General features: G+C 36.4%; 1 protein-coding gene across 1 annotated transcript in view; it reads right to left on the bottom strand.

Moving 5' to 3' along the window:
• USH2A (usherin) overlaps nucleotides 1-24,767 on the bottom strand; it is a 635,462-nt gene that overhangs the window by 280,351 nt on the left and 330,344 nt on the right. The window contains 2 exon segments of the mRNA XM_037497740.2: nucleotides 6,336-6,487; nucleotides 21,712-21,859. Coding sequence (XP_037353637.1) covers nucleotides 6,336-6,487; nucleotides 21,712-21,859 — 300 coding nt within the window.

Below are 24,767 nucleotides of genomic sequence, written 5' to 3'. Positions count from 1 at the left end.
AGGAGATGGACAAATTCCTACAACTCTACAATCACCCAAAGCTAGATAAAGAAGAAATAGAACACCTAAACAGACCAATTACAAGCAGCGAAATTGAAATGGTAATTAAAAACCTCCCCAAAAACAAAAGCCCAGGACCTGATGGATTTACAAATGAATTCTACCAAACATTCAGAGACGAATTAGTGCCTATCCTTCACAAACTCTTCCAAAAAACTGAGAAGGAAGGGACAATACCAAACACGTTCTATGAAGCCAATATTACACTAATACCAAAACCGAATAAGGACAACACAAAAAAGGAAAACTATAGGCCAATCTCCCTAATGAACACTGATGCAAAAATCCTCAATAAAATTTTAGCTATCAGAATCCAACAATGTATCCATAAGATAATTCACCACGACCAAGTTGGATTCATTCCAGGGGCACAAGGATGGTTTAACATCCGAAAATCAATCAACGTTATCCAACACATCAACAAAAAGAAATATAAAAACCATATGATAATATCAATAGATGCTGAGAAAGCTTTCGACAAAGTGCAACACCCATTCATGATAAAAGCCCTTGAAATTCTTGGGATACAAGGAACATACCTCAACATCATAAAGGCCATCTATGACAAGCCAACAGCCAGTATCATTCTCAATGGTGAAAAGCTGAAAGCAATTCCATTAAGATCTGGAACAAGACAAGGATGTCCACTCTCACCACTGCTTTTCAATATAATACTGGAAGTCCTAGCCAGAGCAATAAGACAAGAGAAAGACATCCAAGGAATCCAAATAGGAAAAGAAGAAGTCAAACTATCACTATTTGCAGATGATATGATAATATACATAGAGAACCCCAAAATCTCCACAGAAAAACTAATTCAACTCATCAATCAATTCAGTAAAGTGGCAGGATACAAAATCAACACGCAAAAGTCAGTAGCCTTCCTATACACAAACAATAAATCTGAAGAAGAAGAAATCAAAAAAACCACCCCTTTTATTATCGAAACAAAAAAAATCAAATATTTGGGAATAAATCTAACAAAAGAGGTAAAGGACCTATACAAAGAAAACTATAAAACACTGTTAAAAGAAATAGAAGAAGACACAAAGAAATGGAAAGACATCCCCTGCTCATGGATTGGAAGAATAAACATTATTAAAATGGCCATCCTACCAAAAGCAATATACAGATTCAATGCTATTCCAATCAAAATCTCAATGGCATTCTTCAAAGAAATAGAACAATTATTGATGAAATTCATATGGAATCACCAAAAACCCCGAATAGCCAAAGCTCTACTGAAAAAAAAAGAAGGAAATGGAGGCATCACACTCCCAGACTTCAAACTATACTACAAAGCCATAATCATCAAAACTGCATGGTATTGGAACAAGAACAGACATACAGACCAATGGAATCGAATAGAAAATCCAGAAATAAACCCACAGATTTATGGTCAACTAATCTTTGACAAAGGAGCAAAGACTATGCATTGGAGCAAAGAAAGTTTGTTCAATAAATGGTGCTGGGAAAACTGGGTCGCTACATGCAAAAGAATGAAGCTTGACCACTACCTCACACCATACACAAAAATCAACTCAAAATGGATTAAAGAACTAGACATAAGACCTGAAACCATAAAATACATAGAAGGAAATATAGGCGAAACACTATGGGATTTGCACATCAAAGACATCTTTACAGACACATCACCCAAAGCAGTGATAGTGAAGAGAAAGATAAACAGCTGGGACTACATCAAATTAAAGAGCTTCTGCACAGCAAAAGAGACAATAACAAAAACAAAGAGAAACCCCACCAACTGGGAGAACATTTTTGCACCCAACACTAATGATAAAGGACTGATCACAAAAATCTGCAAAGAGCTGATGAGACTCAGCAACAACAAAGAAAATAATCCAGTCAAAAAATGGGCAGAAGAGCTAAAAAGAAACTTCTCTGAAGAGGAAATGCAAATGGCCAACAGACATATGAAAAAATGTTCAACATCACTTGTAATCAGGGAAATGCAAATCAAAACTACCATGAGATACCATCTCACACCAGTGAGAATGGCACATATTAAAAAAACTAGCAACAACAAATGTTGGCGAGGGTGTGGAGAAAAAGGAACTCTTCTGCACTGTTGGTGGGAGTGCAAACTGGTCCAACCACTATGGAGAGCTGTGTGGAGATTTCTGGACCTACTAAACATAGAGCTTCCATATGATCCAGCAATTCCACTCCTAGGTATTTACCCAAAGGACACAGAAACATCAATTCCAAAGAGCACCTGCACTCCTATGTTTATAGCAGCACTGTTTACAATAGCTAAGCTTTGGAAACAACCCAAATGCCCAAAAATAGATGACTGGATCAAGAAGATGTGGTACATATATACCATGGAATATTACTCAGCATTCAAAAAAGATAAACACATGCAATTTGCAGCAACATGGATGGCACTGGAAGGGATCATGCTCAGCGAAATAAGCCAAAAAGAAAAAGAAAAATACCGGATGGTCTCACTCATAGCAGGAATCTAGAAAACTTAAATAAGGGACCAGGAAAATGAATATAAGAAAGTGAAAATCAAAATCAACAAAAAACTATGAACCAGAGACACTTTTTGGGGGGTGGGGGGGAAAGGATTGGGGTCAGAATTGGGCGTTTGCAATTGTATGGGGGAATATAAAAATAAAATTTAATATTTAAAAAAAAAATAAAATAAAAGATTATTTTATTTCAAAAAAAAAAAAAAAAAGAGGCATGCTTAAGTTAATATGATGACAAAACCAAATTCTTGGATTTAAAAAGCAATGATACAATACAAAATAAGAGATTGATGAAACTGAAAAAATAAAACTGGAGAATTATTTTAAATGGAGTATTTAGAAGAATTTCTTTCCCTAATCAGTCTAATGTCTCAGTGGTTGGGCCTTATTTAATCATGCACATATATTGTTAACTAATCATAGAGGCTTATTATAACTGAAGATTATTTTTCAATTCCCTTCCACACCGTTTTCTCCCTTCTTGTCACTTTCTCATTCTCAACACTCTTACAAAGAAGGTTAACTTTTATTTACTCAAAATAAGCTTTCATAGAATCTATCACATCTTCTCTACTAATTCTTTTTCATTGTTCTATGATGCTAAATCACCTTCCATAGTTCTAATAAATATACTTCTAGAGAGTACTTGGGTACTCTAGGTAATAACTGAACAAAAGTAACTGAAAAGGGGCCAGGTTCTCAAATTTGAAGACCCTGACCCTGATAGATTAAAATAACTAGCAATATTTTTGGTTGGGTTTTAGAAATCACTCTTTACTGATAACCTATTTACATAGCCTATTTAGCTGGTCTGCCCAGTCATATATAAAAATCTTGTCTCTATTTTCCAGTTCAGTGTTATGACTCTACTAATAATATCTGACAGAATTCTTTTCAATGCAGGTCTTCTAGAATATTTCTTCTAGCTACATAAACAAGAATAATTTTCCATCCCAAATCAATCCACTTTTAATATATGTGTATCTGTGAAAAATGGAATATATTTAGCTATCCATTCCCAGTGATTTATTTTTTTATTTCAGAATTCTTTGTCCTCATTTCTTATTGGTCAGTACTTGGCAGTGCCTCCCCAGATTCTCCATCAAGTAACTAATTGCTAATAAATGAAATTTGCCAGAAAAAAAAAAAAAAAAAACCACAAGGAATCTTTTTTAATGTGGGTACAGAATTTCTTCTGAACTACAACTAGAAGGGAACAAACTTTGGATAAGCCAGGAAAACAAAACACGTTGAACTAATACTATATAAAATAGATAAGAATATGGAATTTAAGTATGCATGTTCAGTTTTAAAAAATACTCTAACAAATTTGACTTTTAGTTTTTTTTTTCTTTTGTTACAGAACAGCTGCCAATTTTGAGGCTGAATCATACTACATTTGAAACTGAAGGACATATTTGTTATAAAAACATTGAATGGTATTTCCCTGCATGCAGAAATAACACTGGTATTAATATGTAGAAGATGTAAAATAAAGAGGCTTCTCTTTCTAAAACCAAGAGATATCATTAAGGCAGGCTATTAGGTGAACAAAAACAAATTGCCTCCTTCAAAAATGTATTCTTTGATTTCTTCTAGCAAAAAATCTAAAAATAAGAACTTCTGATGTTTTTGTTTCAGTGAAATATAACACTGAACTTTAGATAACGAATACTTTTATGTGATTATATCCACAACTGCTACATTTGGCTAAATTTTATTGAATATCATTTGATAATTTAATGATAGGCAAGTGTAGCTTTTAAGATTCATGGATGTCTCAAATCAATAAGGGCACATTAAAAAGAATCATCAGCCCTAAAGCACTGAATCTATAATTCCTTCATTCAGATGGGGATATTTGGAATACCCAGACATGTAAGGTCCTCTAATTGGTACAAAAAGATTTTGAAAATCAGTCCAAGACATGGGTTTTCACTTCTTGGAAGCATATAGTTAACTTATTCTAAATAAAGACATTGTTGTTTCAATTCCAGTGATTAGAGCTGGATCATTGACTTGGGAAGCGCGTATGCACACTGAACAGGGGAGAAAGAAAAGTACCAGCAGGAGAAAAGAACTCTAAATCAGGCCGGAGCCTAGCAAGTCAGAGGCTGCGGCAGAGCAGGCTTTACGGTCCTTTTCTGATTGCCCCTTCCCATCAGGGCATTATGGATTTGATTGTTAAGGTTAACATTGCCCACTACCTGCACAGGATGCCCATCGATAATCATGTCCTGCTTGTTTAAAATTGCCAGACCTGAAGAGATGGAATGGGGCCAATTTAATAGCTAGAACCACAATTTGCAGTTTGTATGTTCGCAGTCTGAGTTTCAAGTTCATGGCAATGACCGTGTGTGTGTGTGTGTGTGTGTGTGTGTGTGTGTGTGTGTGTGCGCGTGCATGTGCGTGTGCGTGTGTCTCTCTGAATGGAGAGGAAATGCTGGCTCACTGCCACTCCTGCTTTTAAGACTGAGTCCCCATTGAAGGGCCTGGACTGTAAAATACTTAATGGCAATAAAGACTACAGTTCAGCTCCACTGACAGATGATGTTAGCATCTTGGAAAGCAACCAATCTCTGCAATGAAACAGGAGGTGTGATCAGAAATATGGAAGGAAAAATTAAACTAGAGCTGATTTTCTAGGTAATATTTATATAATACACTCCTCAATGAAGACAGAGTGCATTTAAAATGATAGGGCATTAGCAAACATTGCCAAAAAATATTTAAAACGAATGAGTGTTGCTCCTAAAAGAAGCTAAATCTAATTCATCAAGAAAAGTGAACAACAATAAAATGTAATACTTTGAAGTTAAAGAATGTCTTGCCAGTCTTCTGATAATTATGTACTATTAATTGGGCTTTTAAAATTATATCAGAAATAAAAAGCACACTTGTGTCAATCTCTTAACTGTAATGAAATAGAGAGATGCATTATAGACTTCTGGAATATGGGTATCAAAAGCTGATTTTAATGGAATTTTAAATTCTGTCCTTATGAAGCTATTTTATACTAATGAAATGAAATATTTTATTTAAACAGATGAGGCAAGCTCAATCTTTTAATGAATTCACATATTTGTTAGGGAATAGTATTAGCATATTATGGCTGTTATGGACTTTCAATTATTTTTACTTTTAAATCATAAACTTGTTGGGCTTATTTTTTAGGAAGAAAAACATCCACTTTAAATGTGTCACAATAGGCAAAACTGTATGTCTGTCTGCTTGAATGATCAACTTTACATTTCCAAATTTTTTTCATTTTTTTTTAAGATTTATTTTTTATGTATACAATAGCTGGGGTACAGGCCAGAGGCATGGGAGGGTGAGAGGATTAACCAGAGACAGAGTGGGGAGCAGACCTGGCAGACAACTGAAATACACTGCTGAGGGGAGCAGAGGGATGACAGGAGAGGTCTGCCACGCCATGTGGGAATCGCCCTGGCCGGCCGGGAATCGAACCTGCACTGCAGAGGCTGCGGACAGCTTCACAGCACTGGGCTCAACCTGCTGCACCACCGAGGAGGCCCCGCATTTCCAAATTTCAGTGAAATCTGGATTCTGTCCTTCATTAGACCTATGTACTCTCTTGAAATTTATGTTGAATATAAAATTTTATTAACTCTTAAATGAAATTTTATTAAACAAATCTTCCCATCCTGCTTGAAAGGCTAGTCATACAGAGAGGGAATCCCGACCCCCACTTTTTCCTTGATATTCATTGTCATGTGACATCAAATACCTTCCCAAGATACAAATTCACATACTCACCTGCAGGCCCAAAGCACAACCTCTAGCCGTGTAGGTGTGGACTCTGAAGGAATGTAAACCCCAAGCAGCAAATCCAGAAACATGGCATCTGAGTTTGAAGGAATTGTGAACTAATATGCCATTTAGACAGAGTCCATAACTAGTGATAACACCTGGAAGACAATCATGGGGTTATAACTTAGACAATAGTAAAGCATGTCCCAAAAAAGCAAGTACTTCCTATTTCATGGAATTATTGAATCACAATATCTGGCTTTTCCCCAAGTCTTAAACCCTGTCTTTTCCCAAATGAAAAAAACACTTTTAATTCTTGAATATGCAATCATGAATTTAGTAAGTACAGAGATCAAAATAGAATGGCCATCATTTGTGTTCCAGATTAAAAAATGAATGAATTAAATACATTTATAATTTTGATTGCTTCTAAAAAGATACCTTCATCCATAGACTCCAGAAGTCTGATGAGCGTATGCCCCTATATTACTGACTACTCTAAGGCCCTGCTCTCAGCTGCTGGCACATATGAACACTTGTTTAACCCTCTGTTCACAACACTCCATACAAAAGGCTGTTTTATTACCATTACTATTTTCTAGATAAAGAAGTTCAGGCACAGAGAGATTAAGTAACTTGCTGAAGCTCACACAGCTGTTAAGTGCTTGAGTCAGGATTTATTTTTTGTAAAATGTATATTTAATTGTGATAAAATAAGCAGACATATAAATAGCCTAAAGGTACACTTAATATCACTTGTCATCATGTAAATTCAAATCAAAATCACAATAAGATACCACTTTACTCCACTGAAAATGGGCCATGTTAAAAAACAAAAACAAAAATTCACACAAAGGTTGGCAAGGATGTGGTGAAAAAGGAACACGTATACTCTGAGTTGGAATGTAGAGTAGTCCAGCACCTATCGAAAGCAGTATGGAGACTTCTCAAAATATTAAAAATAGATTTACCATGTGATCCAGCAATTCCACTCCTTGGCATTTATACAAAGAAGGTAAAGCACTAATTCAAAGGGATACAGGTACCCCTATGTTCACTGCAGCATTACTTACAATAGCCAAATCACAGAACTAACCTAAGTGCACAATGACAGAGGAGCAGATTGAAATGTGATACATACACATGTCAAAATACTATTCATCTATAAAAAAAGGTGAAACTCTTGCCATCTGAGACAACATAGATAGAATTGGAGGAGATGATGCTAAGTTGAGATAGGATTTGAATCCAAGTAGTTTAGCTCCAGAGTCCATGTTCTCAGCTACACAATAAATCACCCAATCATAAAACCTTTGCATAAATTTCACAAAATAATTTCATGAGACACTTGTGAGTGGGTGAGAGTATCAATGAACTGCTGATTTTAATGAGCAGCTAAAATTTATTTCACAAAAAAGAAGTGAGTGAATAAATCAATGAACACATGGCTGAGTAAAAGTATCAGCAACTAACATAGAGTGAAAATTTAAGACTACAGGAAAAAGATACCACCATACCTGAAATATGAAAAGAGAATTGCTCAAAAGATTTTAGTGAGTACCTCAGAAATGGAGAATTTAGAGAAGGAATGAATGTTGAAATAAAAGCCTCTAGCAGAGTCCTAGGTGATCTAGGAGTCCTTAATCACTGCCTTTTGGGAGATCTGACCCTCAATCTTATGAACAGCAGATTTGTTTTTTTTTTTTAATAATAAATTTTATTTTTATATTCCCCACACAGTTGCAACCCCCCCTTTCTGATCCCAATCCCTCTCCTCCCACCCCCCACCCCCAAAAAGTGTCTCTGTTTCATAGTTTTTTGTTGATTCTGATTTTCACTTTCTTATAGTTATTCATTTTCCTGGTCCCTTATTTAAGTTTTCTAGATTCCTGCTATGAGTGAGACCATCCGGTATTTTTCTTTTTCTTTTGGCTTATTTCGCTGAGCATGATCCCTTCCAGCGCCATCCATGTTGCTGCAAATTGCATGTGCTTATCTTTTTTGAATGCTGAGTAATATTCCATGGTGTATATGTACCCCATCTTCTTGATCCAGTCATCTATTTTTGGGCATTTGGGTTGTTTCCAAAGCTTAGCTATTGTAAACAGTGCTGAACAGCAGATTTGTTCTTGCAAGTTCCTAAAGGTAGATTAAATTCTTCATTATGGAAAGAGGATTCCTAGTGGAAAGGCTGCTCTTTCCCCAAGCAGCCTTCTCTCTTAGGGATGTGGGGTGTCTCATTCACCTGTACAATCTGCTCAAAATGATCTGGGCACCATCATCATCTGTACGTTTCCAGAATGCCCTACCCATGGTCCACTATTCCTTACAGCACTAATTTTAATTAACAAATCCACTTACAGCAAAAGAAATGAGTGAGCTTACACCATGGACCTTACTCATCTTGCAATACACCTCACCAACACACAGCCTGAAATGGATGGGATGGCCTCCTGTACTCTAACCACAGCCCAAGCTGAGGGATAATGCCTGTGGGTTGCAGTTCCCAGAGGATGTCGCTCAAGCTTTGACTAGGAATCAATATTGGATGCTGGTTTTTTCAACAGAAAACATGGATAGGAGTCAAGAGAAGGAAGTCAATGTTTTTCTTCTCACTTAATAATGTGCACAAAGTATTTTGCTTTCTCCATCACAAAGAGGAATGATTATATCACAGGTTGCAATCAAGGTGCTGCTAAACTAGAAACTGAGACTATTACCTGGAATTTGGGTCCCCACACAACTATAGTAAGGCAAAGAAAAAAAAATTACCAAGGAAGGAGAAATAAATTTCTTGTTGCATGTGACACCCAGGACATACTCAAAGGCATCTGACCAGGTACGATCCCAGATCCCATAAGTATAAAAAGTCAGTATCAACTCAAGCCAGGACAATTAAGCACTCAGATCCTTTAGTGATGAAACTTTGGGTCACTTTACTAGGTCAAGAAACCCAAACAGATGAGTTACTGTGAGAAGGCAAAAGGTAGATGTAAATATCAATTATGGTCTTACAACTAGTTATAGGAACAAGAATTGCAGACATTATTATGCTCTTTTTCTTGCTTATTATGGAGAGAAGTGTATATCATAACTAATTTTCCTTTATATTTTTTATTTATATAAAAAGTGGGTGCTTATTTTTCCAATTTTCACTTTTAAAGATAGTTTTATATGCTTATCTTTCTGAAAACAGGTCAATTTTCCTTATTATTAGAATTTTGAGGATATGTTTTCCTTTTACTATCCTGTGCTAGTTTGACTTCACAAAAAAGAACAACTGCCAACATCTGTTCTCTTTTACTCAGTTGAGACTATCTGTGGAAATTCTAAGGACGCCTATACAAAGAATTTGATTTAGTGCCACTTAATGCTTGACATACAAAAGCACAAATAAATTAAAACTAAGAAATGAAAGATATGTAATGAAAAACTAATGAAGACAAAAAAAATTTAAGAGAAGAAAAATGGATAAAATCAACTCATCATAATGACAAGAAATTAGTATGTGCTAGGCTCTGCTAAGCAATCATTTAATCCTCACCAAAAAATCTTACGTGCAAATAATGTGTTACAGAAGTGCTTAACGAAATTGTAAGGCCCCTCAAATGCTACTTATTTGACCTGCTTTTCAACATTGAATTGAATACCCAAATCAGTATTTCCCTTTTCTTACATAATTGGGGAACAGAGAATTTCTTTTATGCTAGGGTTATATGCATAATATCTCATTTATCTGACATACTGGGAAATGAGATATTTTATAGATGTTAATTTTCGTTATAACTGCATCTCATCCCCTAAGTACAAACTTTGAAAATCTTAACCATTTCTGAAGGAAATCTTTCTAGCAAGCACCACATACTTCCTGTCTTCTATCACAGACTATAGTGAATATAATTGAATTATTCTGTGATGACTCAAATTGAGCATTATGGATGGCAAAGTCTCTATGCTCTAATTCAGTAAAACCCTCCAGGATTGATGACATATAGGTTACTTTCCCAGCTTTCACCCTTGACTTCACTCAGCGGCTACACATTATCACTTGTTATGTCTACTTTTTCAGGTATTTCCCATTCTCTCTCAGTGATAGTCTCTCAAAAGTTACTTTGTTTTGTCTATGTGACTCAAGCAAGTCAACCTTAGCAAGCTCTACTGAAAAACAAGATAACCAGGTCATATGCCTAAGGAAGGGCGTCCCTGGTGGCGCAAGGGGTTAGGACTCAACCTACAAAGCTGTCCGTTCTGCCATCGTCTTATATTTGAGGGTGATAGTCACCACATTCATGCTTCCACACAATCCATTCTTCATACTACAGCAGAGGAGCAATTTTCAAAAACACATAGTTGATCATGCCACATGCAACCCATGATCAATGAGGCCTGCGGCATGTACTTACCCACCCCAGAATCTGGGTCAATGTCAGTGTGTCCTGAGGATGACACAGACATGAGATGTTGACCTCTCTGGGTCCTCTGCCTTTTGATTCAAGTCTTATCAACCAATGACCAGATCTCAAGGTCAGGCCAAAGTGAGATACGACTATGATTTAGAGCTGGAGTCCACATATGTCCCCCCAAAAGAGCCTGACATCAATGTGGTCATATCTTCTGATATGATCAAGGATCTTAACTATAAAATCCTGAGGTAGGGACACATGAACTTCTCAGAATACTTGCACACAACAAAAGGTATCATTTGAAAAGAACACTCCTTTTCTTATGAAAATATATAGTCAGGGCCTCCCTGGAGTGCAAGGGGTTAAGCACAGCACTGTGAAGTTATCCGCAGCCTCAGCAGTACAAGTTTGACCCCCGGCCAACCAGGGAGCAACCCACATGGTGTGGCAGACCTTTCCTGTCTCACCCGCTATTCCCCTTGGCAGTGTATTTCAGTCAGTCTGCCTGTTCTGCTCCCCGCTCTGTCTCTGGTGAATCCTCTCACTCCCCATACCTCTGGCCTATACCACAGTTCTTGTATGCATAAATAAATATTTAAAAATATACAGGCAGACTTCATAATTGATGTTTGGATTAGCAGACTTTTGATATAAATAACATTAGTATCAATATATAGAAGGTTGTGTAATTCAGTTCCTAAAACTCACATTTAGTATCTAAAATATCTGTTGGCACAACAATTTGCACTGACCTCAGATTCCTGAAGCGAGAAACAAAAACCATTTAAAAAAATCTTGTGAACAGTTACTTGGTTTTTAAATTGTGTTTTATGAAGTAACTAGCAATGATTTATAAGACTGTATTACAAGATACTTTAGGGGTGCAGGTTCACACCTCTTCAGATGGATGTAACCACACCCACCACCAAAGTACCCATAATCCTCCACCGAAGTCCATTGAGCCTCCTCTCTCCTTGGTGATCTGCCTCCCCTCTGGGAGCCCCAGTTTTGTGGTCAGAACTCAAGATTAGATTTTGGTTAGATTTTGTTTAGTGGACATCTAACCTAAAGCCTAAGGATACACTTCTCTGCTACAATGAGGTTACAGGACATATATGAATAGTTAGGAGCAAAGTAAAATGCTAAGTTAATGAAATGCCTTGTAAGTATTCTTGAAATTTTAAAAACACTTTATTATTTAAAAATGCACTGAGCATTTGGGCAACAGGCTACATGCTTCATAGGAATTATTTCTATGAACTTTGACAATACCAAGAAATAAGAACTGACATTTCTCTTATTAGAGAAAGGAGGTAATGACATCTTAGAGGGACTGTTATTTCCCAAGGTCACACACATCTGAATTCAGGTGTGAAACCGGGCTGTCTCATCCTACCACTATTACTCCTGTTCTCCATTTCTAACCTAATCTTCTCTTCCCAAAAATGTAGGAATTCCACTCCAATTAGGAATTGATAAACATGCCCTAAAAGCAATTAAAATGGGCCCCATGAAAAGATGAACATGTATTTATTGAGCCAATTACCTGGGAGGTACTATGCCTAGTGCTGTGGAGGATGGAAAGAATAGGAAATAATATCTATGGACGTCTAATGGAAGTAAGAAAAGAATTAAGCATAGATCTGATGAAATAACAATCCAAGAATTAATTAAGAATGGTAAGTATGAGCATCACAGAAAATGTTAAGCCAACCATATGGCACAGAGACTAAATACAGGAATTTTTCTCAGGGAACAATCACTCTGACTAAAATGAGTCCAAAAGCTTTTGTGAGGAGTAGGTCTTCCAGATAAGGAAAGAGGGTGGGGGTGGTCCCGCCATTAACAATAAAATGTGGAAAGACAATGATTTCAGATGTTCCTAGTGGAGAAAACAAAAGTACCCCCCCACAGAAGCAGAAAGGTGCAAGGTGGATCAAGCAGAACAGAGCAATTCTTTGCCACTACTATCATGGGTTCAAGCCTAAGAGACAAGAGAGCTTCAAAGGGAAGGGAGAGTCCTGAATGCCACTCCAAGGAGTAGGGGTTTTATAAGGAGAACATGGGGATCCTTCTGTACTAACAAGGGGCATGTAGGAAGTCATTTTTAAAAATACATAACCTAGAATGACATAACAGGCTGGGATTGGGAAGACCATGGTGGTAGGGAGACTGGGACAACTGACAGTATCAAGAAGAAAAGATTAAGTTGAAAGCCCTCTTTTGGTGAATGCATCCATATGAGTTGTGACTGAGGCAGGGATAGAGAAGTGCCATGTGTTAGCGGGACTGGGTGGCAGATTCTAAGGGAGAAATATCTTCAACAAAGTTCTATACTCTCTCTTCTTTAATAAAATGAAATTGTCACATTTAGGGCTGTGGTGTGTTGGACTGAAATATGATGCAACAATGTCATGTCTGTTCATCAGAGGTGGACAGTGGAAAAGCTCCTGCAAGCCTACTAACCAAGAACCAATTTACCCTGATACCGCTAGCTTAAAAGGGGAATGTTTTTCATTTTGAGAACTCAAGAAAACAGTCATATATTGTAATGAATATTGATGGAAATGGTTTTATAGCATGACCATATCCATGCCAAAATCTCAGTTGAGATACCATATGATAGTTTTGGATTTTATCACTGTGGAAAATTAGGGGAAGTGCACATGGACTTTCTACTACGTCTTAAGAGTTGTAAGTGGGTCTACAATTATCTAAAAATAATTTTAAATATTTCATTTAATTACAATATAAAACAAAAACTGCTGTATAAGAAGCAAGGCAGGGAAAAGATACCATCATTATAATGCCAGAGAAAGTTGATACTGAAACAATAACAACTGCATTTGTGTTTCCATCACTGAATCCTCAGGAAAAACCCTTGAAAGAAGAATGAGCTTCACTTGGGCTTTACGGATGAGAAAAACAAGTTTGACAGATGCCAATGCCACACAGCTAGAAAGTGCTTGCTTCACGAGTGGCTCTGGTATGTTCAGATTCTACAGTGCTCGGAACATTATACTCTACAGCTTGTGCATAGCTATTTTTTCCTATACTTTTAAAATCAGTTCATAAAACACAGCAAAGTGTATAAAATGTTATATTTTAAAGACAACTTTAAAAATAGCCATATAGCCATCATCTAGGTTAAAAAATAGAATATTGCCAGCAACCCACACATTTCCCATCTGTCCATGATTTTTACACTTCCACTTCCTCACAGATAATTAGATTGACTTGTAAAGTATCACTTCCTTGTTTCTCTACCTAGGAATGCACCTCTAAACAGTGCAATTAAATTGTTGCTTAATTTTTTGGTTTTCTACTTGTATTAGTGGAGTCATATTTCATGGGTTTTTTTTTGGCATCATTTTTGTACCACCTATGACTCATATGTTCAAGCTTGTTGAGCATAGCCATACTTCATTCATTTTCATTGCTGCATAATATTCCCACATGGCAAAATTTATGATTCCACTGCTAATAGATATTTAGATTGTTTCCATATTTGACTACTATATCAATGTGACGATAATAATTTTTTACATGTGTCAGAGGGACATGTGTATGAGTTTCCTAGGATATATATGCTAGAGAGAAATTGTTGGGATATGTTCAGCTTTATAAGACAACCAATTTTCAAAGTGTATCAGTTCCATAACCACCTAAGAGTACATATTGCTTCTCATTGTTCCATATGCCAAAAAATCTTTTACTTTTTTTGGCAGTATGTATAACAGCATCTTGTTTTGGTGTTTTTTTGGTCTTCCTCTATCCTTGGGGACTCCTTATACATAATTGTTGGCTGGCTGGGCCCTTCCTGCAACCCTAATTCAGTGATAAATGGTAGTCCCTCTGATCAAACATTTGACTTCAGTGTCAACAGTGTGGATGAGTAATGGTTAGCTGGCATTGACAACTACACCAAAGAATGGACACTACCCTTATATTTGGTAGTCTCAAGGCAGAACAAGGGTTTTGGTCTTATTCAAAGATATTCTATTAAACGTTTAGAAAAACTGAGGAGGAGCTCTATGGACTGACATGAAAAGATATCTACTCCAAGTTAGGAGGAAAAAAATTCAAGGTACAGTGCAGTATGGTTCATATGGTCAGTTATTTCTGAGTATCTATTTTATGCACATACATTTAAATGATTATTCACCCAATTGACAGGTTGGTAATTGAGTGCCTACTATGTCCTGGGCACCCTCTTGGATGCTGATAGAGAAAAAGTGAGCCGAAGAATTGAAGTGAGGAAATGAAGCCACAGGCTCTCTGGGGGTGGTTTCCTCTTGCAGACGTCCTCCTGTTGCTCATGGTCTTTATCTCAAGGCCACATACCTTTAACACTTGGCCTGGGAGCTAAAAATTTCTAAGCTTTAATTTACTCAGCAATAAAATGGCAATTTCCCTGTCCTGGTGGCCTGACAGTTGATTTGAGAACCAATGAGTGAGCACATATGAAAGTACTTTGGGAATTAAGTGTGATTCACATAGAGGAGTGAACTTGGACCTGTCCTTTACTTCAAGGATCAGTGAGAGCCTTATTTATTATGGGAATCATGTTAGGCTTCCTAAGTTATCCATTACCATCTCAGTTTCTTATGTGTGTGCTAACTCTATTTAAATTCCTCCGCGTGCCTATTAAATCCATACAGTAGGGGGTGGAAAAACAAGTCCTTACAAAATACTGTAAAAATAGTTTTTGGAAAAAAAAAAGATCTGCTGGGTTTAGTGGATTTGTTTTACTGTAACCTGATTCATCAGTTAACAATGATGCAGTACCTATTATGTGTGAGGCACACTGTATTCCACGCTGAGAAGAGGAAGTTAATAAATAGTCCCGGTCTCTGACGTCATAAAACTTCTACTATATGAGAAGATAGACTAAGGGAATTATGTGTGAATAAATTTTGCATAAGAAGAATTAGATGAAACAGAGGAAAAGTGATGGGAGCGAAGAAAGCAGATGCTAATGTGCTAGGTGGGTTAGGGAATAAGGCTTAGCTGAGAGACTGCTCTTTAAGCTGAATTTCATGCTTGGACCTACTTGAAGTGGAAAAATATCACATCTGTTTTTTAACTAATTATAACACATAAAGATCTCATAATAATAGAAAACTTTTGATGAGCTATCAATAAGTTGATCACTATTTGGGAAATTAAGTAGCACAGACATATTTATCTTGCATCTAGAACTTTGGGACACGGCTCTCCTTATTTGCTCCTCAAATATGTAGTGAACCAAAACAAAGCTAACACATTAGAACTTTTTTGTTTGCTTACTTACATTAAACATTCTTAGAAGAAAGGAGCACGTTTTACATTTATTTCTACCTCCATGCCCCTACAATTACATGTGGATTAAATGAGATGTAGGAACTAATGAAAAGTCTCAGCAGGAAACTGATGGCAATTGAAATGGACAATTGAGATAATTTATTGAAACGACTATGTAGGAAGATATGAGGAGGTTAAGGGAAAGCCACAGGGGCAATAAAGTTTCCCCAGCTAGTGACAGCTAAAGCTAGGACTCCTATGATATCCTACAAGCCAGCTGACTAAGGGCCAGTAAACATCCATCCGTAGGGAAATGGTGAGAACAGATTTAGGAAAGTGGAGAAAGAGCTGGAGTTACAGGAGCTAGGACACTGGATAGGATGTGCAGCACTTGGTAGAGGAAGGCAGCCAGGCAGAAAGAGTCAAGGGGAATATTTGTGAGATTTCACTTCCCTCTCACCTTCTCAGCTCTTGCTGCTGCTACTACCCATGAACATAACAAGAGGAAGCAGAAAGAGAAACTGTCTATTCACCTTGTGAACAAAGGTCAGTATTGGAGAATACAGGACTGACAGAAGAGGAGGGGAGAGTGGATACAGGACTGAAGCCCGAGGAAAGAGCCAACATAAATTATGCCGGCTTATTACTTTGTCCCCTGTTATAATTTTTGCGCTTTTTTTATTTTGCTTATTCTGCTGTGGTAGTAATCAGTAAGATAACTCTAGCAAAGTAAAACAATATTATGTTCTGTAGTAAGGGGGATTTGGTTTTTTAATCCAGTTCTACAAATTCAGTTCTTCAATGGATAATCCACAAGACAGTTAATTCCCATTAGCCATCTAGAATAAGCAGTTTCAAGTTTATCACCTTTTCTCTTTCCATAATGGTAGAATTTTTAAGGTGTTTAATTTTCACAGGGAAGTTGAATCATAATTGTCCATAAAGTACATCCATGGGGATATATATCTTTGTGCCTCTTCATCATGTTATGTCAAACTGCATTTCCTAAGGTGCTCAATGGGTTGTCACCTATAACCAGGGAAATTCTATGCAAGTACAGAACAATGTAAATTTAATACAAAGTATCTCTGTGTACCTTGAAGAATGGTATTTACTATAATAATTAAACAATAATGCTTTAGTGTGTCAAAAAAATAACACACACATAGTGAATGTAGCTGCTCCCAACATATTTGTTTGTTTTTTTCCAGCACAGCATGGCAAGGTGGATGTCGGCTGAGGGTTTTCCCCCAAGGTCTGGACAATGATTGAATGTGGCAGATATCTCCCTATGTGAATACTTGATCCTTCAATTAAAAGGGAAAAGAGAGAACAGCTTTCACATTGTGGAAGGATGCCCTATTACTGTTATGCTCTCCTAAAAATGGAATCCACAGAATCTAAAAAAGACTCTGCTCGGGAAATTCTACCTGACAAACTGATTGGAGGTGTTTCATAAAAGTTACACTAGGTTTGCTCGAACTGTCAAGCAGCTTTTCTAAGTGATTCCCTGAATTCTGTACCTCCCCCCATTTATTGTATTAAAAATGAGCATTTCAGGACAGAAAATAGACCTGCATTTCAACTATTTAAAAGTAAAGTTATTTCAAAAGAAAAAGAAAAAAAGTTTTCTCTTTAAAACCAGAAAAAAATCAGCACAGAGATCTTAGGAGTTACTGAATAATGGCACCTAGATAAGACATTGAACAAGTAAAATAGTAACTACATGTTTTCTTTTTTCCACACAGCTAGATGGAACCGTAAGTTATGAGCATTTCTACCAAAAGTAGCAGAGTATGATGAATAAAATCATGAAATTTTGAACCATCCACAATTTGTATTGAATTCCTTAGTTAGTAATCTTGCCTTAAGAATTGAGTTGTTCAATACTTATAAACCAGAGTTTCCACATCTGAATGTGGTAATAGTAATATCTCTGTCATGGCTAGTTATAAAGTAACTGGTAATTATAAATTGTAACTATTATTATTACCGTCATCATTATCATCATTACGAATACTAGCAGACAATCAAATAGTTCCTTTCCATGGGGGGAATTCTTAAGTATTATTTATACATATACCTTTGTGTACATATATTATCAAAATTAATTCTTTACTATCATCTCTTATTGTGAAGGATAGCATATGCAAAATGCCTATAAAAGATCTATAAATTAATTTCTCCACCATCCATTTCTGAAATAATATATATGCTCAAAAATCTGAATTAAATGTTCTTTTAATAATGTCTATTGTCTTCATGGTATGATGTATAAGTCTGCAAAAATAATCAACCACCTAAATGTTTTCTGTTCTGACTGACATTATTGCCATCCTGGTATATGTTCATAAATATATTCTCACAAATCCAGGCCAAATCAAAGGCTGAACTGGGAAGATGTTTCCCTTAGGTCCTTATACACCCTTTCCTCTATCCAAGAGATGATGGAACCCTTGTCACTTGCTCTTCTTTTACTACACCAGGATTGACATAAACAAATCCTGACAATAGTGCCTGGAGTGTGCAAACCAGGTCCAACTTCCTGCATTGGCTCTCTTTTTATTTTTTATTGTCAATTTTTATTAATAAATTTTTATTTGGGCTACAATGGTTTGTAACATCAAATAGACTTCAGGTATACAATATTATAATTTGACATGTATATATTCTATAACATGATCACCACCAAAAGTCTACTTGTAATAAATATGTAAATCAGTGAAACAACTATGGAAAACAGTATAGGAATTACTCAAAAAATTAAGACTAGCATTACCTTATGATCCAGCTATTCCACTCCTGGGTTTTTATTTAAAAAATACAAAGCACTAACTCAAAAAATATATGTACCCTGATGTTCACTGTGGCAATATTTACAAGAGCCAAGATAGATACGGAGACAACCTTAAGATGGGGAAACATGTTAGCATCCATTGCCAGATGAGTGGATAAAGAAGATGTGGTCTCTCTATACAATGGAATACTACTCAGCTATAAAAAATGATGGAATCTGGCCATTTGTGACAGCTCTTCTTAAAACAGCTACAAATTACCAGACTGAGGAATTCCTTTCCTAATGACTGGGATTTGAACCTTCAGCTGGTCAAGAGGGAGATGTCCTTCCACTGCCTTCAACATTATCTATTAATTTCACAAAATTCTAAGACATGCTACAAATGTACATGTATGTTTATTATATGATTGCATATGCATCTGCTTCTCACATTAACACAATTACCATTTTTTTTTACCGTCCTCATCAGCAAACATTAGTTCATTTTTTTTAAAAGATTTATTTATGCAAGAACTGGGTACAGGCCATAGGCATGGGAGGGTGAGAGGATTCACCAGAGACAGAGTGGGGAACAGAACAGGTAGACAGACCAAAAACACTGCTGAGGGGAGCAGTGGGTGAGACAGGAGAAGTCTGCTGCACCATGTGGATATCTACCTGGCCGGCCAGGAATCAAACCTGCGCTGCAGAGGCTGCGGACAGATCCACAGCACTGCGCTGTGCTCAACCTGCTGCACCACCAGGGAGGCCCAAACATTAGCTCATTTAACTCATTTAACAGCTATTTCACATCTTGCTACTGCAGGTCTGGCACATGCCACATGCAGGGTAGAGCAGTAAATAGGGCTCTTAGAATGCCTGCCCTAATGCAGCTCACAGTCTTACAGGGAAACAATTTTAGGTAAATTTGGTTAGTAAAGGTAGTAGATAGTTATATGAAATTATAAGAATTAATAAGGGATAAGACTTTCATATACAACATTTTTGTTATTATTTAAAAATGTATTTTAACTGATTCAAAAATGATACTAAAATTATGCTACACAATAAAGAGAAAGTTTGGTGTCGTCAGATAACTATGCTCATTTTAGCATGGTAGACTTCAAAAGAGAAGTAAAAGCATTTCCCAAGATCTTAAAGCCTACACTCTGAAATGGAATGTGGCTCATGAGATCTGGAAGCTCTCTCATGAGCGTGATTCTTATTATGATCTACACACAATACAGGTCACACATTCATTAGAGGGTAATCCTTTGTGCTGCTTCTCATCGAAAACTCAGAGCATTACAAAGGGAGGACCAAGGTCCTACAAATAAATGGTTCTTATCTGCCTTGGACCAAAAAGTAGCTCTTTTCAGAGGATTTGACATCTGCCTGAAATCGCCACCTGCAAAACATACCTTTGCCAGAGGGAACGTGGATGCAAAGTTTTGATTAGAGAAACAGAGTTGGGGGGCCAGGGGATCAGTGGGGTATTTGCAGGAGTGTGGAGCAAGGCACTAGAATTAAGCCGGGTGTGTCTGACAAAGCACAGCCTTAGGTGTGAATTAAGTGATAATGAAACAGTACTTAAAGACTCTCCTTGGCAGACAAAGGCAACTCATGGCAAGTAGCATTATTTATAATAGATTCTTTGAAAAGTTAGATATATTGCTCTAGTCAGTCTAGGATTGGGAGTGGAGCTATAGTTCCAATTCTAATGACCAGTTGGGATGAAGGGCATGTCACAACCTTTAACAGCAACACAACTGGAATAAACCCATTAACATTTTCATTGCTACAAAATTTTTTTGTGGGGTATGATGTATGACAAGATTTTTGACTGTTTAATGTTATTATCAGATAGATATGCATTTATTTTTTATTAGGAAATTTGTAATAGTAGAGGAATAACTTCAAATAGCGGAGATAATCACTCACTATAATTATTAGAGCTCCTTCCATTACCTCAAATATATAGAATGCATTTGCCTAAAGTTTAATTAAAATGAGATGATGAAAATAATTAATATCATAGTAAACAGAAGACAAACTAATAAAACTGCATTTTTTTTGTATTTTACTCATTCTTTTTAGCTATGCTAAAAGAATGCATTTCAATTTTCAGTAATGGGTTACTTGAAGCAGTTTCTACGGATTTAAGTCTTCTTGATATTTGTCTTTAAGAGGAACAATTTGATGTTCTGTAACCTCTGATCAGTGTGGAACAATGACAAGATGTTATATGAAACTTGATATTTCTGATAAGTGTATAAAGCATTTTCTACTCTAAATTATTAAAGACTTTTTGTAAAAAGATTTTGTTTTAGTAAACTTTAACTGACTCAATTCTCTACACTCTGCAAACTTACACATCTTGCTTAGAAATAGGCAATCCACTTCAAGTTAAATAAGTATAAGTGTTTGCATAGAAAATGTATGTAATTTTTAAAAATGCACATTGAAATATTTACAAGTAATATATTAAGTGGTTTTTTAAATGATAAACTTATTAAATCAGAAGCATGTTGAAATACAGCATGTAGGTGCATTTCCCACTTTTCTAGTTCTCTAAGAACGGATAAATGCTGTCAAAAGCAGAAAGTCACTGAAAATACAATACAATCTTACACCTACATTCTTCAGGAAAACCATGATGTCTCTTCACCTCTCCAGGAGCACTTTAGACAATAAGATGCAGTACACAAAAACTATCAAAAGGGAGCACTTTTGAGCCACCAAAATTGTGTCTTAGCCTAAAAACCACAATCTCCCAACTACAGACAATGATACTATCTCAGGTATTTTATGTGCTAAAATGATCATTAAAAATTAAGCACCACATATAAGCTGCCATTTAGAATATTAATTTACCTTTGCTAATCATCTTTTTAACTTGAGGCTAAAAGAGTTCACTTACCATTTGGATATTCAGGCTCAGTCCAGAAGATGTTGAAGGAGTGGGGTGAATATGCGTGTGCCTTGGGGGCTGGCATGCCTTCGGGCTCACTCTCCTCAGTCTGGGCTTCACTGGCCTCACTCACTGTACACCCATCCCCTGTGCAAGCCTGAAGGGAAATGCAGAAAAGCACATTTCACTCTGGGTTCCTAAAGTTGAGATGAGCATTGAAGAAAGACAATTCATCGTGAGAGTTCCAGATTCTTTGAAACCAGGGTCCCTTTACCAATTCCTCCTCCAAATAAACTTGTTTCAATGCTAAGGCCTGACATTGAATCGGTTTGCTTTTAAGATATAAGATATAAAATAGCCATCTCTGATAACGAGAAAATACCCCAGAAGGTCTGAATTATGTACAGAGCCTAACTTAGAGCTCAGCGATGCCGGGACATATTTTCTGGGTGAACCCTGATGAGATTAGTTTCACATAAAGGTTCCTACAACAAATTAGACACACATACACATACTTACACATGTGGACAAACAATATGAGAAAAATCCTAGAGAGTGAAGACCATTTCAGGGTAAAACAAGGGACTTCCAGGGGGAAGAAACATAATTGTCTTTTGTTCATATAGTGTGACCTTTACATTTAATATAGAACACAAGATGAGATTGAATAAAACCACATTTGTCATAAACCGACAATAGAGCAGTTATTGAATGACTGTGCAGTGGCTCACAGGGTCAGATCATTTATTCAAGTGCCAGAGGAGGTAGATTCACAACATCAGGTGATCACCAAACCCCTCTTCCCTAAGAAGGAATTCCTTTCCTGACAAGGAGCCATGAATACAAGAGATGCTCAGAACCTCTGTGCACTCCATCAACTGCAAGTAATTCCAAAATAAAAGTCTTAGGAAAATATTGTTGCCACTTAATTTACTGGATAAGTCAGAGTTTATCCAGGTCATATTAGCTACCAAATCTTGATATTTATGGTTTTATATAACACATACTTGAAAAATATACTTTCGCTCTATTCAGTAACTCTTTAGTTATAAATGTAATTTACCCAATGAAAGTTAAAAATCTTTCAAAAAGCATTGAACTTTTACCAAATTCTGTAAGAAAATGAAGCCAAATCATAGGACAATGTAAAAATAAGTTTTTATGCCAATTTTCATAGAAAGAAGATAATGATAATATAAAAAATAAAAATATGTCGTTTAATCGTTGGCCCTGTCTCCTGCTTTTCAGGTTTGATATTGAGAAAATGACCTTTTATAACCTAAAATAGTCAATATTCTTTTCCCTAAAACTAGGGGAATCAGGCTGGTTTTTAAAGATATTTTCTTATATTGAAGTACACTATCCGCAAAGTTGTTGCAAATAGATACAATTCTTCATTACACATATAAATAACAATATGTGGTCAGCAGACATGGGGATCAGTTTTACTTCCTCTTGCAAAAATACAACCACAGTCCATGTCTTCAGGATCATTTCTCATCAGCTTAAGCAAGTTTCAGATGGGTTAGCTTGCAGCCGGGGCATGAAAATGCATTAAGATTGGGGACCTAATTAACCACACTGGGTTTCCTCTAATTCTCAGCTGTGGTATGTGCATATATATGTAGGAAGGAAACCATACACCTCCTGAGAACAGAATCTTTGCAAATACAGAGGAATCAATGGAGATTTTGGCCCAACCCTGACATAAAACTCTAGGATATATGGCTGTTAGCGCATGAAATAACTGCCTGACCATGAAAATAGCATAATTCAAAGAAAACATTGCAAATGTGTTAAGTCCACCAGACAACCTGGGAGGAAAAGAGGACATTAGGGACAGCTAAGATATCAAAGGAAAAGGGTCAAAGTAGCATTCTTTCTAGTCTTCAGAGGGAGATAAATCTGTCCACTTGCATTTCCTAGATTTTTTTTTCTCCTTGGGGGGAATATGTTGCAGCATCTTATTGGTAAACTCATAGCACACTGGAATTTAATCCTGATTGTCTGTATGTCACCTTTGTTTTATTCACTCATGTCCTAAGAAATCCCCCCTGCTAACTCTTCCCAAAGCCATACTGTACTCTATGACATATAATGGTATATTTTTAAATACAGTGTGAATTTAGAATTTACTTTGAGAAATTCATGATGCCTTTTGGGATAGACAAAGACAACTTCTGCTTTGGTCCTTCCAAAAGCAGGGTTGTATCATTTGAAATTCATAAACTAGAAATCCATAAACTAGTCACTTGATCAAGGAAATATTTTAAGTATCCATGGAGTTTATGAGAGAATGTTTCTTGTAATGAAACAGAACTTACAAAAGGGGCTAGTAAAATAATAGAATTACCTGCAAATGATTTTGTCCACACGTTTTTTGTAGACAAAAGTGTTTGGAAGTGTTTCATGAATGGTGCAGTTTGTTAGCTCTTTCAATAGGACATATATTTCTTTAAAGTTGTTTCCGATTGGTTTGATCTGGTATTATCTAAATGAAAGTGAACCAATCAGTATTTTGTTTGAATTTCCAGTAACAGAGGCAGCCACATTCAATGCAACAGATTGCTGTTTAAAATTCTGATGTGGAAAAACAGATAAAATAGTGGGACTGATTAAGGATGTCATCATGGAATGGCAAGGGCTTTGAAAGCCTCTGAGTCATCAAAATAACATCTTTTAATTCATGTCTTATACTTTTTATCAATTACAGCCATTTTTCATTTTAAATCACAAAGTTATAATACTACCCTAAAATGATGAGCAATTTCTGACCAAACAGGAGATTCAACTTTGATACAATGAAACACGTAACTAATACAAGTATATCAATTATTTTTGAAATCATGACTATTAGGAAGACTGAAAACCAGCATTATATTTTCTAGTGGCCTGTTTTCAGATAGAGTCTGAGGAGGTATACCAATGAGAGGCAATTAAGTGTTTCTTTAAAATTAAGAATTGCCATTTAGGGCACATAGTTTCAGGTAGAACCCTAAAATCTGCCCCAATAAGAGGTCAAAGTTGGGGGTTTTATGGGAAGAAAGAGGAAGATGAGGTAAGTG

The sequence above is a fragment of the Talpa occidentalis genome, unplaced genomic scaffold, assembly GCF_014898055.3.
Source record: "Talpa occidentalis isolate TD23 unplaced genomic scaffold, MPIMG_talOcc4v2.1 talOcc4.8, whole genome shotgun sequence".
NCBI lineage: Eukaryota > Metazoa > Chordata > Mammalia > Eulipotyphla > Talpidae > Talpa > Talpa occidentalis.
Note: the sequence above shows the minus strand (reverse complement) of the source record. Positions and strands in the feature narration are given on the sequence as shown.